The sequence below is a fragment of the Excalfactoria chinensis genome, chromosome 3 (assembly GCF_039878825.1).
Source record: "Excalfactoria chinensis isolate bCotChi1 chromosome 3, bCotChi1.hap2, whole genome shotgun sequence".
Classification (NCBI taxonomy): Eukaryota; Metazoa; Chordata; class Aves; order Galliformes; family Phasianidae; genus Excalfactoria; species Excalfactoria chinensis.
The window spans coordinates 96,854,994-96,872,921 of NC_092827.1; the positions used below are offsets into that span (position 1 = coordinate 96,854,994).

Below are 17,928 nucleotides of genomic sequence, written 5' to 3' on the forward strand. Positions count from 1 at the left end.
GCTCAAAGTATTTCAGCCTAACGTTTCATGGAAGATACATCCTAGAGCATCAAACCTGAAAATACAGGCGTAGAATCAATTGTAAAGGCTCTCAATAATTCACCAGCATAGCATTTACCACAGCGAGATGCTTGGGCAGTGATTAACCCCTGTATGCTGAACAGCAACTGCAGTGTGCTTCCAAGTGCTTAGGAACTTCAGTAGGGAATGCAAAAGGGAGTAGTTGTGTAATGTGAGCCTACTGTTAAACGTTAGAGATTCTCTACTCCCGTATAACTATTTGAGCTCTTGTGGTCAGCCAGAACAGCAGCAAGACCATTGGGGTGAATAGTGATGTCTTTTGCTTTTGCTCTCTTTTGGACTTCCTAAAAACATGCAGTCTGTGGCAATATGGATCAATGACACGTCCTCCAACGTAGGGATTCCTGCAGAGGTACAAAGATATTTACTAATCTGAGTGCCATCTCCTATGCAGTGCTTGATAACACTGCTCCTGTGAGCCGCCAATACTGAGAACGGACCCGGAGCCGGCGGGCTGCGAACAAACTGCTGGCATAGCGGCAGCCTTATTGCGCTGACCCCCGGGACGCCCCAAGCGCTCGGTAGGTCGAACCGGTCCGTCCCATAGCGGTCGCCGGCTCGGCCCCGGGGCTCCCCCTAGCGCCAGCCGCGCCTCAGCCGGACCGCCGCCCCTCCCGGGCAAGTGGCAGCGCTGCAGCGCCCCGCGCCGGGCTACGACAAAATGGCGCCCGCCCCGCCTCACGGCCCCCGCCCGACCTCCGGCGCTCGCGTTGCGCGGAGCCCCGCGGCCGTCGCTAAGGCAACGGCAGCCGCTGGGACCGCCTCCCTGGGCTCACGCGACCCAACCCGCCTCCCCGCCCGCTTCCGTGCCGCCATCTTGGAAGTTGCGTCAAGATGGCGGCGCCCGCGACTTAAGCTCCGCCCTCGGTCCCCGCGGGAACGAGGTGATGCGGTGACGTCATCACGCCGCCGCCGCCGCACGAACCCGGAAGTGCGTCTTTCTCCGGTGGGCGTGGGGGGTCGGCGGCCGCGATAGCGCCGGTGCGGCCGTGCCGGGGCGGGGGGATGGCGGCCACCGCGGAGCTGCAGGGGAAGTACCAGAAGCTGGCTCAGGAATACTCCAAGGTACCAGGAGCTCTGCCGCGAGCAGCGGCTGCCCACCCACTTCAGCCGCTCCCCTCCCTGCCGCTATTTGCCGCCGCCTAATGATCGCCCCTCTGAGGGGGCGGGGTGGCCTTTCCCTTCACAGCCCCCGTGCTGCCCCGCTCTGCCGCCGGGCTTCGGCTGGGCGGGTCTGAAGGGCTGATGCTTGTGCGGGTCGAGGTGACGGGGCGGTCCGGGGATCGCCTCCTTGTGGGGACAGAGCTCCCTTGGGCCGGCCGGGGGTGGGTTTGCAGACACGAGAGGAGCGTGGCGTTGCCGCCTGCCGGCTGGTCAGACCTCAGTGAGGCGAGCTCAGGTGTGAGCTTAGCCGTCTTCTTGAGTGTGTCTGTGCTGTTCTCACCCGCAGCTGCTGAGTTTGCTCAGACTCGTGGCTGTGGATGTCAGGGGCAGCAGTGCTTGTGAGGGTGTTACAGCCTCTTGGCAGCGTGGATACTTGACTTTACACCTGTCCTATCAACGTTTCCATCCTTCTGCAGCAGTCTGAAGTGACTGACTGCTTCTGATTTCTTGTATTGCTTACAGAAGTGTTTGCAAAGGCATCTGTCCAACAGGAGAAAGTGCTTTTTTTCTTCTAGTGCATTTGAAATGATTTCCTGGATGGTGGGAGTCGTGGTTAGTCCAAATCTCTTCCTTCTGTTTACTCACTGAAAAGAAGATGAAACTTTTGTTTTCAGTGTCGTAGTTTTTTCACAACCTTGAGAAAGAAAGCCAGCACTTAATTTTTGTGTACCTCTACATCAAAAAGAGCTTGGCAGGAGGCACTGACTGTATTTGACACCTTTCTCAAGATTACATTAAATATTGTTCTCTTTGGAACTGCTGTAGATGACTGTACAGAGTCTAAATTGTTCACAGATATATATGTGGTTCTTAATCTCACCTTGTAGGAACAGTTAAGGGAACTGAGCTGACTGAGGTTTTGTCTATCACAGCTGTTGTCTGTTCATATTTCTTGTTGCTTTCTACAGTGGTCCTGCTGTACCTTGGACATTAAATATGGCTCAGGATAAGGTAATTGAGGGACTTTGCTGCTTAATTCCTTTGCTATGTGGACCTTCTGACTACAGCTTTGGAACATTCCAGCTACCGGATCCTCTCTCTTCTAAAATTGCATTGTCTGGAAGTGTTCTTTTAACTTTATCTTGCAACTGTCAGCCTGCAATGTTCCACTGGTTCTTTATGGGAACTGTTTCTTATTCCATTTCTTCCTGAGCAGCCCTGAAATACTGTGGGATCACCTTTCTAGATAACTCATTTCACTCAAGTAATCAGTTGGACAGCTGGGGGCTTATTGTGTGCAAGCGGAAAAGGAGAGTAGTCCTGTAAGGCTGTGTGTCTGTTCACCAGTTGTGCTGTGGAAGCCAGGGGATGGGGCAGACAAGAGCTTCATAGATTCAGAAAGTGATAAGGGAAGTATCTGGCACAGGATAATTTTCCCTCCTGGTTCAGAGCAGTCCAGAAGAAGGGTCTGTGATCTCAGACTTTTCTTCCTCTTGCTTTACAGCTGTCTCTCTCTCACAGCCCTAATTGAAGCAGTAGTTGGAGAGCTTTCAACCTGTGACAGTCTTTGGTGGGTCCTGATGCAGTACGGTTGAGCTAGTTCATTCTGTTTCATCTCTGCATCTCACATGTTGCTGCCTTAGTGGCTGTGTCAGAAAGAGGAATTGAAAGCTGCTGCGCTGCTTCTTCTTGCTGGGACACCCTGTGCTTGCAAGTCTTGGTGCTCTTGCAAGTTTCTTTTCTCACCTTTGTGATGCCTTAGCAACACAATGGGAATACTGCAGGGTGGAAGCCTGTGCGTAGTGATGTCAATTGGGTTTTGACCTTCTGAAGTATATTCAGTCATCAGAAAAGGTTTGCTGTTGCTGATTCACATTGAATCTTGCCTTTTATGCTTCTGCCAGAGGTGTTCCCAAAGACTATACAAACCCCTTTAATTTGTATCTGTAACAGCTGGACTAAAACATATCAAATGAATACAAACTACCATTGAAGAAAGAAACCAGGACTCAAGCAATCATCAAGAAATGGGAAGCTGACGCTGTTGGTATCCTTACTGCCACAGGGTAGAGGTACTCCATGAAGTGACTGGGAAAGAGGCTTCTTGAGCGTTATATTCCACCTTAGTGATTTGTAGCTCAGATTGGTGAACTTCATAAGCGAGTCTGAGAGGATTTCTTGTATGCTTTGTTATATTTTCCTCAGGTGTCTGTTGAGCTGCTCTCTGGGTTATTTGCTGCTACTGGTAATAGACCTAAAGGAAAAATACATAGCTGAGCTCTTCTTGAAAGCAATTTTAACTGTTTATTCTCTTAATGTTCCTGAGCCAGCCTTAGACAGCTGTGGGGAGAAGAAGGAAGAGACAGAAGTAGCAATGAATCTGATCAGGGATTTGCAACTTTTCCTTAGCTGTTTACAGTTCTTAAAACCTGAGCTGTATGTTAGTAACTAATCTTCATGATGGTAAGCATTATGTTGTTCTTGACTCAGGAAGTTCAGCTGCTAAAATAACATCTTGTTTCTCGTCAGTTCAGGATACGAGTTTGGTACAGCTTTTCTTCCTGGAACTACCTTCTTGAACAGAATGCTTTAAGAAGTGTGCACATGTAGTGCGTCATGAAAGTATACGATGTTTTGTGCACGTTCTAGCAAGTGGCTTTTGTTTGGTTGTCTTGCATAGTTAATGGTATCTCGTTATTTTTCAGCTTCGAGCTCAGAACCAAGTCTTGAAAAAGGGGGTTGTAGATGAGCAAGCAAACTCTGCATCTCTGAAGGTAATCTCCACAAACTGCTCATGTCGATTGTATTAAGCTGTGGCAAAACAGATAAATGGAAGGTTTTTTTGAACTTGGTGTTATGATGAGGAAAATAAATATATTAGTTTAGTTAGAACCTCTGTTCTGTGGCCGCTGTGTTCGTTGCTCTCTGTAGGTGCTGATATTGTGAAAGCGGAAGGTTGTTTCTGAATGATTTGTTTGTAGAATTAAGTATCTACTTGAGAGTGATCTGCAGGCAGCTGAAGGAAGTAGAATGTTTTTCAGTTAGGAGCACTGTTTTGTTGTTTATTTCTATCTCGTCACTGTTCAAATATGGAAGAAAGGCTATTTTTAATGAGTTCTATTGGTGCTTTTTTATTAAAATAATGTGTGAAATTTGTTGCTTTTTTTTGTTTTTAACTTATCGTCACCAAGGAGCAATTGAAGATGAAGGACCAGTCACTGAGAAAGTTGCAACAAGAAATGGACAGCCTGACCTTTCGAAATCAGCAGCTTGCCAAACGGGTGGAGTTACTTCAAGATGAACTTTCCTTAAGTGAAACCAGGGGCAAGAAGAACAAGGTATGTGCTAAAGATGCAAACAGTTTGCGCAGCAGATCTCTTAATCAGCTGTCCAAGTGTTATCTTGATTTCTAACAACGGTTGTTATATTATGACTTTAGCTGTATGTTCTTGTCAGAACTTTTAGCTGTTAACTGACACGTTAGTAAACATTTCCACAATTACTTATAGATATATGTGAAGTAGCTCTTCGCTTCTCTTTCTAGTGTGTCTGCTAGCTGATGCTGAATTGCTTTTTCCCTTTTGAGATATTTATTAAGTGTTTAAATGTCTGAGGAAGACCTTGGTGCTCTGTGATTAATCTACTGTTATGAAGGAAACTGGCTGTCTTTTCTAACTCTGCTTCCTGCTTCTTTGCACTGTCATTCTGGTGTATAACTCTTCAGCCTTAGACTGTAGAATTTGTGATAGGCTCTTATATGAAGTCTAAGTTCTTAGCTGATTCTCCTTACATTGTTTTACATGGCAGAATAATTTCAGTGCTGGAATGTTTCTTTGTCAGAATGTGTGCTGATCAGATCTGGTAGCATGTTCTTCAGATGTCTAAGATTGGCTATGTCTTCTGTAGGTAATATCAGAATTTCAGAAGTGGTTTGTCTGGACATGAACAATTTCCTTAAGCATGCTTTGGTACTGTCATCATTCTTGTCAGGAAGAATCTCTTTGGTCATCTCATCTCTTTGGGCATCACCCAAAATGTGTGATATCAGCTGTGAAGACTGATGTTAAAGAAGCCACTCAACTGATTAATTATAGGCTCATCTTTTCTTTCTCCTAAACACCTGTGCATTATCTGCTCGCTTGACAAGTGTAGTGCCTCTGGTCTACATTATTAACCACAGTAGACTCTTCAAAATGCATTTGGGTCCTTTTCTTATTCTGAGTTATGTAACCTGTAGCTTCACTAGACGTTTCCAAATTTGGAAGGACCTCAGTCTGGCTTGAAGAGCTTTGTGAGCCATCACCACTGGTCTTTTTTTTCCCTTTCATATTCCACTGCCAGAATGCCTAGTTCTATGTTATTTTAAGCCATCTTTATTTTAAGTGGAACTTATCTAAAAGGTAGTTTTACCTGTAGCGTCTCTCTGAGCGTGTTCTATTGAATATAAGCCTACTAAATTCCATGTCATCATTACTTACAGTTCTTGCTGATGGGAGACTAAGTAGGTTGCATCTCTTCTATTTAGATTGTTTCTGATGGGTAATTTGTGTCAGCCCTTTTAAAAAGAGGAGAACATATGCTTGTGTTCCAGGTGTCCTATTTCATAGTCCTTGTGCTCTCCTATTTGGTGGCAGAGTGTAGAATGCTTCCTGTGGTTGTTCCACATCTCTTATGTGACCAGACCAGCTTAAACATGGATACTTGATGGGGAAAATGTGCCTTATATGTAGCTCCTGAAACTATGTAAGCATAGATTTTAATGTTACTGACTGCTTGGAATCATGCAAGATTCAAGTAATGTCAAATCTCAACCTGCCTGTGGAAGCCATTTCATAAGATTGAATGTGAAGTCACTGTGGAGAGGCTTCCTGAGCCCTCACTAAATGAACTTTCTACTACAGTACAGTAAAAACAGCATGAAGGAAAAAGCGCTGCTTTTAAGCTAACATTGTGCGCAATATTGTGTGGTGTTACAGAGATGTTTGTTTTGGTGGAATACATATTCACGTGCTTTTGTTGGAAGACAGAAATTGTGATGCGTTTTTCAGACAGCTGAGATTGTGCTTTGGGATACCCCCACATGGGGATAATGCGTGTATCTGTTTTCCTTTAGAAAAGTGCAGAATCTTCATCTCAGTTGAGTCAAGAGCAGAAGAGTGTCTTCAATGAAGATCTTCAAAAGAAGATAGAAGAGAATGAACGACTGCATATACTTGTAAGATTTTAGTCTTTTTTTTAGTTGATAAAACTGATTGCAAACAATGATGAAGAAGATAAAACAGCCCCTGAAAACGAGTGTGCTTAGGCATTTAGCTGCATACGAAATAGTAGATTAGATCCGACTGTACTGCTTGTAAATATGATCCTCTGTCAAACAAAGTATTTTGATTTCATGTTCTTAAGACCATGTGTGAAATATTTCATATTATGTTTTTCACACCTAAATTAGCTGTCACTAAAAGCTGAAAATCTACTGGAAGTAGTCATGCATGGATTCGTTAACAGTTTTGGAGCTGCTTTGAAGCTTAATGTATTTTCTGCAAATTGCCATCACTGAGTCAAGGATACATTTCACTTTATTTTAAGAACATGAGCAGAAGACCTTGTGGTTCAAGTTTAATTTCTCAAAATTGCACCAGTAATAATTTAAGTGTTTGATATTACAGATCTCAAGCAGAAAGTACTTGGCTCCTGAGCCTTCTTTTCCTGTGAACAACAACATAGAGTTTCTGCTTGAACTTGTTTTGAACCTGAACATTACTGTAACTCAGAACTAGATTCTGCAGTGAAATGAAACTTATGTGAGATCTCTTCTTGCTTTAGTACTTTGAAGCAGATGAGCAGCATAAACGTTTAGAAGCGGAGCTGAGAACTAAACTGGAAGTTCTGGAAGCTGATGCTGCCCAGCATCAAGCTGTGGTGGACAGCTTAACAAGGAAATACACGGATACCATTGAAAAGCTGCAGAATGATAAATCCAAATTGGAAGTAAGAAGCTTTACTGTTTATGACGAGTTTAAAAAGTATTGAAATGTTTTGCTCTGTCAGTAATTACATTGTGAGATTATCTTCTTGCATAAAGATCAAGTCTCAGACACTAGAAAGAGAAGCTAAGGACTGTAGGCTTCGAACCGAAGAATGGTAAGTGTTCTTATTTAATATAATGGCAACTTGATTTAAAAGATTAACTTAATTACTTTAAAAGACTAATAATGTTTAAATAATAAAAAAAAAGTTATAAACAGAAAACATGAGGCAACAGCGTATTATCTAGATGTTGTAGGTTTGACTTCTTAATTCTGCTGACCAGACAGTCAGGTCCAGAGGCAGCTCTAAGTGATTTTGTCTGCCAGAATGTTTTAGGTAGTTGTGAAGTAGATGCGCGCTTGTAATTGAACACTGTAAACTGTAAAGGAGCTCCTGAACCTTCATGATACTAAGATAGGAGTTTATAAAAGCTTCACCATGGAGGGAGGGGGGGAAGCAAACAGCAACAAACCTCAGAAAACTTATGTAAGATATGCCAAGACAACCAACTAAAGAGCTTTAAGAATTACCAGAATTACCTCTCGTTCTTCCTGCCTTTCACCCCTCTCTCCCCTCCCCAGTTGCCTCCTGAACTGAAGCTTTTTCTTTAGGTAGAACACTCAGCGAGAGTATTTGAAGGTATTGGGGTTTTTTTGTCATTGTTTTTTGGGTTTTTTTGCTCAATAATTCTATTGCTAGCTTAGAATATTCTTACTGTATTGAAGACAACTTGGAGAAAATGGGAAGTTAGACTGAGGGCCAGATTCAGATCTTTATTGTAATGGATAAAATGCACAGTAATGCTCAGTGGTCAGATGAAGAACTTCCTTGCAGTAGTGATCTTGGAAGTGTATCTGTTAATTTGGTAATATAAAGATACTTGATGTCTACTAACTCTTATTAAACAATCCTTGGGAATTCAGTTATGAATAACTTTTAAAAGATGATGAAGGCTGTGTATTACTGCAGGTTGTTTGCAGTTTGGGGGGATTATTTTAAGAGATGTTTAAACAAAGAAAAGCATTGTCTTAATCTCCTTTTAATTTAAAGTGTATTTGTTGTGTCTGACTGGGTAATTAATGCCACTGTAAGAAATTGTCTCTACCATTTAAGAAAGGAGACTCATAGAAATAAAGCCTGATATTTAGTGATTTCAGCCATTCTGTCCAGTGTTCAACAGATTGTTATTTTAATATTCCCTCATGGGAGCATTGGTCTTGTATTTTCCCCAGCTTTTCAATGGAAGGGATCCATTTTCCTTTTACATGAAGTCTTTGTCTGAGAAAGGCAAGGTTTATAATACTTGACTGTGTGCGTGCCTAGAAAATTAAAGGGCAAAGTGTAAAGCAAAATTTATCAAATGATTTACAAGCCGTTCCTTTATATGATAAGAGGGAAATATCTGTACTTCTACCATTTGTCTGAGTTTTTCTGTCATGCTTAATGCTACTGTATTTTATACTATTCAGCTTCTATGCAGTTTTGGGTCTGTTCTTTCAGAAAGCTCTTTCTTAATGTGTATGAGTTACTTACTGGGTAGTTTCTTCATATATTGCTTGTCCATTTGGATTCTTCTTCTCTGTCAGTCCTGATAAAATTCAACGTGTTTTAATGTTTTATTGAAAGAAAAAGCAAACTATTGCTTTGACACCTTCCTCCTACCCTCCAATATACGTGCAGGAGTTCTAGATGTCAAACTGGAAACAAAACACTGAAGATTTTGAGGGCCTAAGTTTGGTAAGGTGTAGAATTCTGGTCTGAAAAATGCTCAGTAGTCTTTGTAGATAATGCTGTAATAGTTCACTGTTTATCTCTATCCTAGACGTATTAATAGTCATAACAACTCAGATTTGCCTCTCTGTTTGCAGTCAGATGCAAGTGAGGCAGGTCTAGAGAAAAATTGCTTCAGAACGTTTCAGAACAATTTGCAAGATCTTGTGAGAACAAGTGCTATGGTAAAAATGCTTCAATACAGGACTTTGAAAGGCTCTCAAGATACTTCTAATGATGTGGCAATTTACTGAACTGTCACCATTTCACTACTTGTATGTTGAAATACCATATCCAGTGTATGTTAGCTACCATAAAGGCCCTTTTGCACTCCCATTCAAATTTCAATAGGAAATAATATTTTTATACAGCATTCAATAACTGTGGAACTGAATAATGATGTAGAGATCAACTTTAAAGTAAATCGAGAATGGAATTTGGGATTTTCAGGATTTTGTTGTGTCTTTCAATGCATTTGTTAATGATTAAAATCCATTTGCATATTGTAAGTGTGACATAAAGGAGAATGGATGGCTCTTACGCTCCTGTTTGTGACCTCAGAGAGAGACATATCCTGTGCGCTGCTTAGGGTGAGCTAAGGTGGTGGTTAACAGATTAACCTTTGAAGTTTTACAATGTATACGTGTGTGCTTTTCTGTGTGTTTGTTTTTGTTCTGTTATTTAGTCAGCAACAGTTAAAGAATCTTCAAGCAGCTTTGGGCAGTAGACTGGAAGAATCCCTATGCATAATCAATGAAAAAGTACCTTTTAATGACACAAGTACGTATTACCTTGGTGTACATTTTCTAGCCCTCTTTACTTTTGGGTATTCATCTGGAGGAAGTGCACTTTTTAAATGCATTAGATGTAAGAAAAGTTGGGCATCTAAAGAGGCACCTAGTGCTAGTTGTAATTTGTATTATGAAAGGCCCCTTCCAACCCAAACCATTCTATGATGACATTCTTCTTTTTATTTAGTGATTTTAAATTATCAAATGTTATATATAAAATTGAGACTTTATTGAAAATTATTGAAAATTGAAACTTTAAAAGGCTTTGGAGCAACTTACTGCTTGTGTTGGTGGTGGTGTTGACAGAGTATTGTGGAAGATGAAAGCTTCTCTGCTTCTTTAGGTTTTCACCTCAAAGGATGTTACTGTCAATGTATGTAGAGTCCTATTAAACCATATTCTAGTAGCTATGGAAATGTATTGTTTAAGTAATGATCTGTGCTCTGTGGGAAGTCTGTCATGTTTCTCATCTCTGATTAGAAAACACTCAGGCTATTACTTATTCATCTTTTATCTTGAGCTCACTCATATTTTTAAGGAAAAGATGCTTTGATTTTTGGAACAGGGACTTCTGACCTGAAGGACTATTTTAGTATCGAAATTAATATGTGCAAAATCAGTGTTGGGTGCTGTTTTCAATAGCTTGGAAATAAGGTTGTACTTAAGCATATGTCAGTCTCTATTCTTTTGGCAGTGAGAGTAGGAGGATCTGGAATAGTGAAAAAGCTGGCGTTGGTAAGATAGTTTGGAAAAGCAAAACTAGGCTGTTTGTTGTCTGTCTTCCAGGTTTTATTGGTAGAAGATTTTATGTTTGATGGGGTTCTAAGCTCTGTGAAAGTTGTTCAGAATAGCCTTCCATTCTCTAACAGCTGTTCTGGCTGGGTGCTACAGGGGTGAGCCATTCAGGTTCTGTGCTGGCAATTCTGTGAGTTTTGGCTTGGGAAAAAGAAATAGATCCTTCTCTTTAGAAAACATTGACCCTCATGCAGCATAATGTGCTTAGATATCAGTGCTGTGAGTTGATATCCCTTTTATTTTTTTTCCCTGCTTCATTCCTCTAACAGACAGGGAGCTTTGCCTACTATCTTCTTGTTTATGCATCTCTGGCTTCTTTGGCTGATATCTACAGGTGGTTGTCCTTGTAGCAAGAGCTTTGGTGCAAGTAATTTATCTGCTTGCTCAACTGCCGTGATCACATAGCACACTTGCTTGTCTAGAAATGCTGCAGGAATGGAAAGCTTCTAAGGGATAGAAGGGTGAGAGAAAGTTAGGAAATGTTTGTTTGCTATGAAATCCATTGTGAATAACAGAAAGAAGAAGAAGAGTAAGAAGCTGTGAGTTTTCTTTGTATGCCAGTTTAAACTGAAGTGGTGCTTGTTGCATTTAATTGAGAATGGATCTGTTTCTCTTTAAAGAACTTTGAGGCTTTGTGAGCTGTTCTCTGGGCACAAATATCCTTCTGCCTCTTTAAAATATAAAGTGTGCTCATTTCTTATATGAATAATCATTCCAGGGGCTCTGTAGCTGAAACAAAGCCTGAAATATATGGAGAGTAGAGCTTATTCTAAGCTATCCACAGTTCATGTAGATACAGGAGCTTTTTAGAGCACACAAACAGTGGGAAGAATAAGTCGATCTTATTTGACAGTTGTCGGGATGTGACTGAAATTTGAAGATGATCTTACGTTTTTAAGGGTATTTTTAAAAAGCCTTCTCATCTTACATAGTAAAGAAAAAAAACAAAAAAAACAACTGCTTTTCTGTGCAAGAAGATTTTTATTTCCTATCAAATCAGGTAATTAAATCAGACTTCTAAAGGGCAAACATAGAAATACTTTCTCTCCCTAGTCACAGTAACACTTCTTGAATAACAGCAATCAGTCCAACCTTATTAAATCAGCTCTTCCAATTTTTTGTTATTACTTACACGAACTATAATGTTACTGCAATGAAATTCCCATTCAAACTGCTGCATACCAATAAAAAACAAGTGTTTTAATAAGTACATATCTCAATTTCTGTCCTGTAGGATCTAGTCGGTACAACGCTCTGAATGTGCCATTGCACAACAGAAGATACCAGGTAAGCAGTTCTTGGGACTTTGTATATAAAGAAGTAACTTTCTACACAGGTGTTGAATAAAACCAGCCATTTTGGCAACCTGAAATGGCAGAAGGTGGCCTATCTTGCTTAGCACTCCAAGAAAACTATCCACAAAGCCTCTGCAATTCTTAAAGATGCTTTTCTCTTGGGTTATTAACGCGTAACTGCTCATTTCACCCTGACCTAGACCTGGTTCATTAACCCCTGCATGGTGATTGTTGTAGGTTTTAATTCAATTGTACTTCCATAGGAAGAGTGCCAAAAAGACTTAAATAGTTCTTTAGTCAAAGCTGCATGAAATATTCTTTTTTCCAGTGCCAACTTGCACTGTTAAAACTTTAACGTTTTATTTTTAAAGATGCATTTGTTGGGTGGATTTAACTCTCTTGTTGGAAAAAAAGGAAGTTTTGATACTTTAAATTCCATTTCACTCAAAGTTGGCTTCTTTAGTTGCATTACTGGAGCTCCAAAGAATGTTTTAGTTTGTAAAGTGCATTTGTGTACACTAGAGTACTATGCTAGCTAACAGTACTTGTCATTGCTTGTAATCCTTTCAAGGAATATATCATGTAATTCTGAGAACTCTGTGAGGTTCATCCACACATTATGAAATACTTCTAGACAAATCACTTCTTATTGCAGCCAAATTGCTCTTGATCATTTTACTCTTAGTAAATACCTAAAAGCGGTTTGAGTTCATTACTGTAATATCACCAGCTTCCTCGGGAACGTGATTTGCTCTGTATTCAAAAATACACCACAGTTCTCTGTGAATTTCTATACATGTCAGGGATTTAGCTGGAGAAAATGAGATCTTTTGATGTCAGTACTGACATTGCTGCTGTGCTATCAGTGAGGATGGGCTCCACGAGGCAGAGGAGGTGGTTGGTCCAACTTATATAACTCGAACCTTTGAGGTAGTGCATTCACATTTCTCTGTAGAAGGGTTTCAAATAGCTGCTTTCTTCTTTCCTTAGAGATATGTGTATAAGTGACCTCTTTCCTCATAAGTCTGCTTTGAGAACTGGCAACCTGCTGTACAGTTCTATGATGGAAATGGTCTTAATTCAGCCTGTTGCTGAGTACTAGGAAAAATCTGAATAGCTGCAGAGATTATCCCTTTAGTGTTGTGTGGCTGTGCTTAGTGAGAGAACTGCACATTTAATGATCTGCAATTTTGAAAATGTTCTGGGACAGAATTTTATGACTCTTTGCCATTCTATTGTAGAAGTGCTGGCTGCAGCATAAAGGACAGCAAAAAAACCTATAGTGGTCTGCTTTCCTGCCTTGCACAATTAATTGACATACATGAAACAAGTATAACAACTGTGTTGTTTGCCCCCTAAACCTGATCCACAGTTTAGATTCATTTCATTTAATACTGCATTGGAATATTACCAGCTCAATGCCAAGGAGTAGTTCATTCTTGCTTGAACTGTCATACTGTTCTGTCTTTTACATCCACAATAGAACATGGTTTTCTTCTTCATTGCCTTTGGGTTTTTTGGACTGCCCCATTTGGAATTTGTTTCTCAGATACTTTCCTACTGCAGTAAAGCTAAACAACAACCCAATGAGGGCAGCAGCTCAGTTCTGTCCAGGATGGGTGAATTGAGTGCTACTGAACAGAATAAGCAGGCACCTTTTATTCATTTATCCCATTGTTTTTTCACTACTAGTTAAGCTTCCTTGAAGTCATTAAAAACTTCTTACTGTCGCCATGTTTACAGAACTGAGCTGTTGTCAGTAATCAATCTGCTGATCTTTAGAAGTCTATCATTATGGTAACTGCCATTGTTCTTATGGCCCATAGTTTGAGCAGTAGAACAAAAGCAAGCATTGTTGTATGGAATAAACTTTATCAAAGAAAAACATGCACTTCTAAATTGTGTTGTAGCATATGAAAAATCCTTTAAAATAAGTTATAAACGATTGCTGTCGTGTTTTAGGTTGAACTAGTAGGAAAGAAGTCATAGCATTTTTCTTGTACCTAAACACAGAATGTCCTTTGTATTTAAGCAGGTTCATGTCATGCAGTCATTTTTGTAACTGTTTTCACAGCTCAAGTTGCGAGACCTTGCTGGCCAGGCACTGTCTTTTGTGCAAGAAATTGTAACAGCTCTTCTGAATTTTCACACATATACTGAGCAGAGGGTCCAGATCTTCCCTATTGATTCTGCAACGGACACTATATCACCATTAAATCAGAAGGTAAAATTTTCTGATTACAGCTATATGTATGTTCAGTTATATGGACTTTCCTGAGTGAATAATCTTAGACCTTTACTGGAAAGATGTAAATGTGTTCCTGAGAGGCAAGCTCTCTTGCATGAGAGGCCTTTTCTGCTGGTTGGATTGTTCATGTGCAAAGGGAAGGTTGCAAAGAATCCTTTCCCTCTATGCCTTTGTGAAAAATAACAGCATGAAGAGCAGCAGCATGGTCATCAAATCAAAGCTTTGCTTTTGAAATGTTTAATGGAAGTGCATTGTTGAAGAGATCAGCTGATTATTTAAGTATTGCACTGCTACCTGGATGCTTGTCTTAGTTGGACAAGTAGTAGGAAAATGTACTGGGGTATAGAATATGTTGAGACAGGAGGTTCTGAGTTTGAAGGGTATAACTACAATGTGAAATAAACTTGGATGTAAGCTAGGTTTAAGAAGGAGGCTGTTCACTTGTAACTCTATAACTTATTTTGGGCTGCCTGTGTGAAGAGCTCTCTCCCCCAGTACAGGAGGGACATGGAGCGGGTCCAGAGGAGAGCCACTAAGATGGTTGAGAGGGAACTGGGCTTGTTTAGCTTAGAGAAGAGAAGGCTGTGGGGAGACCTCATTGCGGCCTTCCAGTACTTGAAGGGAGCTTATGAACAGGAGGGGAAATCACTGTTTGTGAGGGTGAACAGTGATAGGACAAGGGGGAATGGTTTTAAACTAGGATGGGGAGGTTTAGGTTAGAGATTAGGAAGAAGTTTTTCATGCAGAGGGTGGTGATGCATGGGAACAGGTTGCCCAAGGCGGCTATGGATGCCCCATCCCTGGAGACATTCAAGGCCAGGCTGGATGTGGCTCTGGGCAGCCCCATCTGGTGGTTGGCAACCCTGCACATAGCAGGGGGTTGAAACTTGGGTGGTCATTGTGGTCCTTTTCAACTTGGGCCATTCTATGATTCTATGATGACTTCAAGTATGCTGACATTAAGAAACCTGACCTGAATCTTCTTTCACAACTCAATGGGACCATTTCTTAGAGTATCTTCCAGAGTTCTCAAGTTGGATCTTTTGCATTTTTCTTTCTGTGCCATGAAGCATAGATAATTTTGTGCACAGTTATTTGTGCAGGAGGTCCATATTATGTATGCTTTGGAATAAAACTGCTTTAACATCTGAGTTGTTGATTAAGTAGCATCAGTGGACAAACATGCATCAAAGTTGCTAGATAACCCAGTGTTTTGTGATTCAACTGATGATTTCAGCTTAGTATTTTGTATGGCTGAGACTTTGAAAATCTTTCATTGACTGGCTATAACACCTGTAGGAGCAAATGTAAACTGTTGCAAAACTTTTCTGTTCTTGGGAGGACCTCCTTCAATCTCCTTACACGCAACAAATATGTTTTTGGGGTTATTTATCAGCTGGAGAAATCCCATTCAATCTATTTTCTCAATCCTTTTACCTATATAATCTAGAATAAGCTTTTCCAGGGGTTCATCACAGATCTTAGTTTGAGAATGGTATATTCTTGTTTCACTAATAATACTCTGAATGGCACATCCTTCTTTTAAAAACGGAGAGATTTTGTTATCTATCTTTTAAGTTCTTTGGAGCAGAAACCGTCTCTCCATGTTTATGCGGCCTCCTGTGGTGATGGGATTCCACAGACACTACTGCCCTTTGCCCTGGTCACATAAATTGGGTTTCATAGACATCATTTCTCATGTATGTTTTTGTCTTAATGTCCTAATCAACAGTTCTTCGTTTTTCAGCAGAGAAAAATGCTTTCACACAGCTAAAAGGTGCAACTTAATTGCAACTCTAATCTGATTCTTCTCTCTGGACATTTGTTTAGGTTTTGTCACGACTTGTAGCCTACCTTTATTCTTGTATGTTTATGACCTAAATGCTTTAGTGCGTTCTACCTCACAGCTTTTGTGGTGATTTCCCAGCAGCGAGGTCTCTTTTGTCACTCACTGAAGCTGCTGTTGCTCCTGTATCTTCAGTTAACATACGTAGTTGCTTGTCAGCTATTCTCAGTGTGGTCTTAGCTTCTCCACTGAGTGCTTCAGAAACCTCCCTTAATGCACAAAATGAGACAAGTATGCAGTGACTTAGCACACTCGCGCTGATCTGTTTTTCCCCAACTCCAGGTCTTGTCTGGCGCTTTCAAGCTATTTTCCCCACCAGACACTCAAAATAGATGCGGACAATTCCTTTCCAGGTTCAAGTATTCCTTTTCTCCTTAAGCATTGGATTGCTGGTTTCTGCTGGGGCTTCAGCATTGCGTCAGATCATTCCAGTCCTCTTCCTTGCAACACAAGGCAGGAGCTTTCTGCATGGGGCACTTTTTTCTTTAGATTTAGGAACTGACCATAATTCCGTCCAGATTTATGCATGTGTGCATAAGAGCTTGGCATCTCTTCTTGTTAACACTGTGTTACTGCCGCGTAATAATAACAATAAGAAAAATTGTACCCTGTTTGCCTGGGATCTTCACTTACTGTTGTAGTATAAATAACCAAAGGTGAAAGTATCTTTCTGTGGGGTAAATTGCGATCACCAGTATCAGTTGTGGAAAAGGTTCTGTAATACTCTGATACATATATCTACTTACCTACTTTGAAGAGCTTGAGTGAAAACTATTGTTTTCTGGCTTACTTATTTGAAGGATAAGTTAGCCATAAAAATTATTTAAGCATATTTTAGGAAAGATGGGCAGTGTAATGAGGCCAAAGTTTCAGGATTTCTCTTAACCATCATGTTTGCTGACAGCAGCCATTCCCCCTTTGCTCAGTTACCCTTCTGTCCTTTGCACTGGCATAAGTGTACTTTTACCCACATGGAAGACTGGACTGAAAACATAAAATATTAACTTACATCTCTCTTGCTGTCAGTTCTAACTCAGTTCAGTTCTTCAGTACTCTGCACAGCAGAACTGTTGAAATGCTTGTGCTGATTAATAGTACAAGAACTGATAAGAGAATAGTAGCTGGGAGGAAGGTGTCACAGCTTGTTTGGGTGACCTACTGAGTGCATGGATCTAGTCTTAATTTGACATACTTGAGCAAGTTTTTTATAGTTAAAAACCCAAGATAAGGAGATGTGGCAAGGTTATACATGGGAGGGGTTTGCCTGGATTTCCATTACTGTCTTTGCTTTCCCTCAAGGTATGTGTTTGTGTGCCATGTGGAGAAGGGGGCTGTACGTCACTTTATTTTATTTTATTAATAGTGTCCTGGGTATCATTTAAAGTGATAGATACTGTGTTAAAAAGGACTTTTCTGTTGTTCAACGTGAAACAGTTTGAGAGTCTCCAGCAAGCACCATCTCAAATATCTCTCTGTACTCAGTTCTCACAGTATCTTCATGAAAATGCTTTATATGTTCGCCCTCTGGAGGAAGGAATGCTTCAGTTGTTTGAGAGTATTACAGAAGATACTGTGACAGTCCTGGTAAGATTTCTTACTTTTGGTATTGGAAAAAGACTTTTAGAGAGCAGAAGTACTTACGTTGTTTTTCTTTCCAGGAAACAACTGTGAAATTGAAGGCCTTTTCAGAACATTTAGCTTCATACTTATGCTTTTTAAGAAAGATTCTTCCTTATCAGTTAAAAAGGTACTTCCGCTTTAATAGATCAAATTGAAGGGGCACTGTGAGATTTGCAACGTTGGCAATGTCTACAGCTCAAATATTAAGTCAAACCTTAAAGCACCTTAGACTAAAAGGCAGGAGTTTTACTGTTTCTTGAGCCTTTAGGTTATGCTTTTTCGTGTTTTGTCATTTTTTGCAGTAGGCATTAGAACTGAACCAGTCTATTTTGAAACTTCTCCCCTTGAAAA

The 17,928-nt window shown here is 40.6% G+C and overlaps 1 protein-coding gene across 1 annotated transcript in view; it reads left to right on the forward strand.

The window, feature by feature from the left end:
- Nucleotides 1–976: 976 nt before the first annotated feature.
- The window catches only part of PPP1R21 (protein phosphatase 1 regulatory subunit 21), a 29,164-nt gene continuing 12,212 nt past the window's right edge, over nucleotides 977–17,928 (forward strand). Inside the window, exons 1-11 of the mRNA XM_072331756.1 lie at nucleotides 977–1,146; nucleotides 3,891–3,959; nucleotides 4,377–4,523; nucleotides 6,299–6,400; nucleotides 7,009–7,173; nucleotides 7,268–7,326; nucleotides 9,668–9,762; nucleotides 11,803–11,855; nucleotides 13,938–14,087; nucleotides 17,440–17,541; nucleotides 17,616–17,704. Coding sequence (XP_072187857.1) covers nucleotides 1,087–1,146; nucleotides 3,891–3,959; nucleotides 4,377–4,523; nucleotides 6,299–6,400; nucleotides 7,009–7,173; nucleotides 7,268–7,326; nucleotides 9,668–9,762; nucleotides 11,803–11,855; nucleotides 13,938–14,087; nucleotides 17,440–17,541; nucleotides 17,616–17,704 — 1,091 coding nt within the window. The 5' untranslated portion in view covers nucleotides 977–1,086. The remainder of the gene's footprint in view (nucleotides 1,147–3,890; nucleotides 3,960–4,376; nucleotides 4,524–6,298; nucleotides 6,401–7,008; nucleotides 7,174–7,267; nucleotides 7,327–9,667; nucleotides 9,763–11,802; nucleotides 11,856–13,937; nucleotides 14,088–17,439; nucleotides 17,542–17,615; nucleotides 17,705–17,928) is intronic.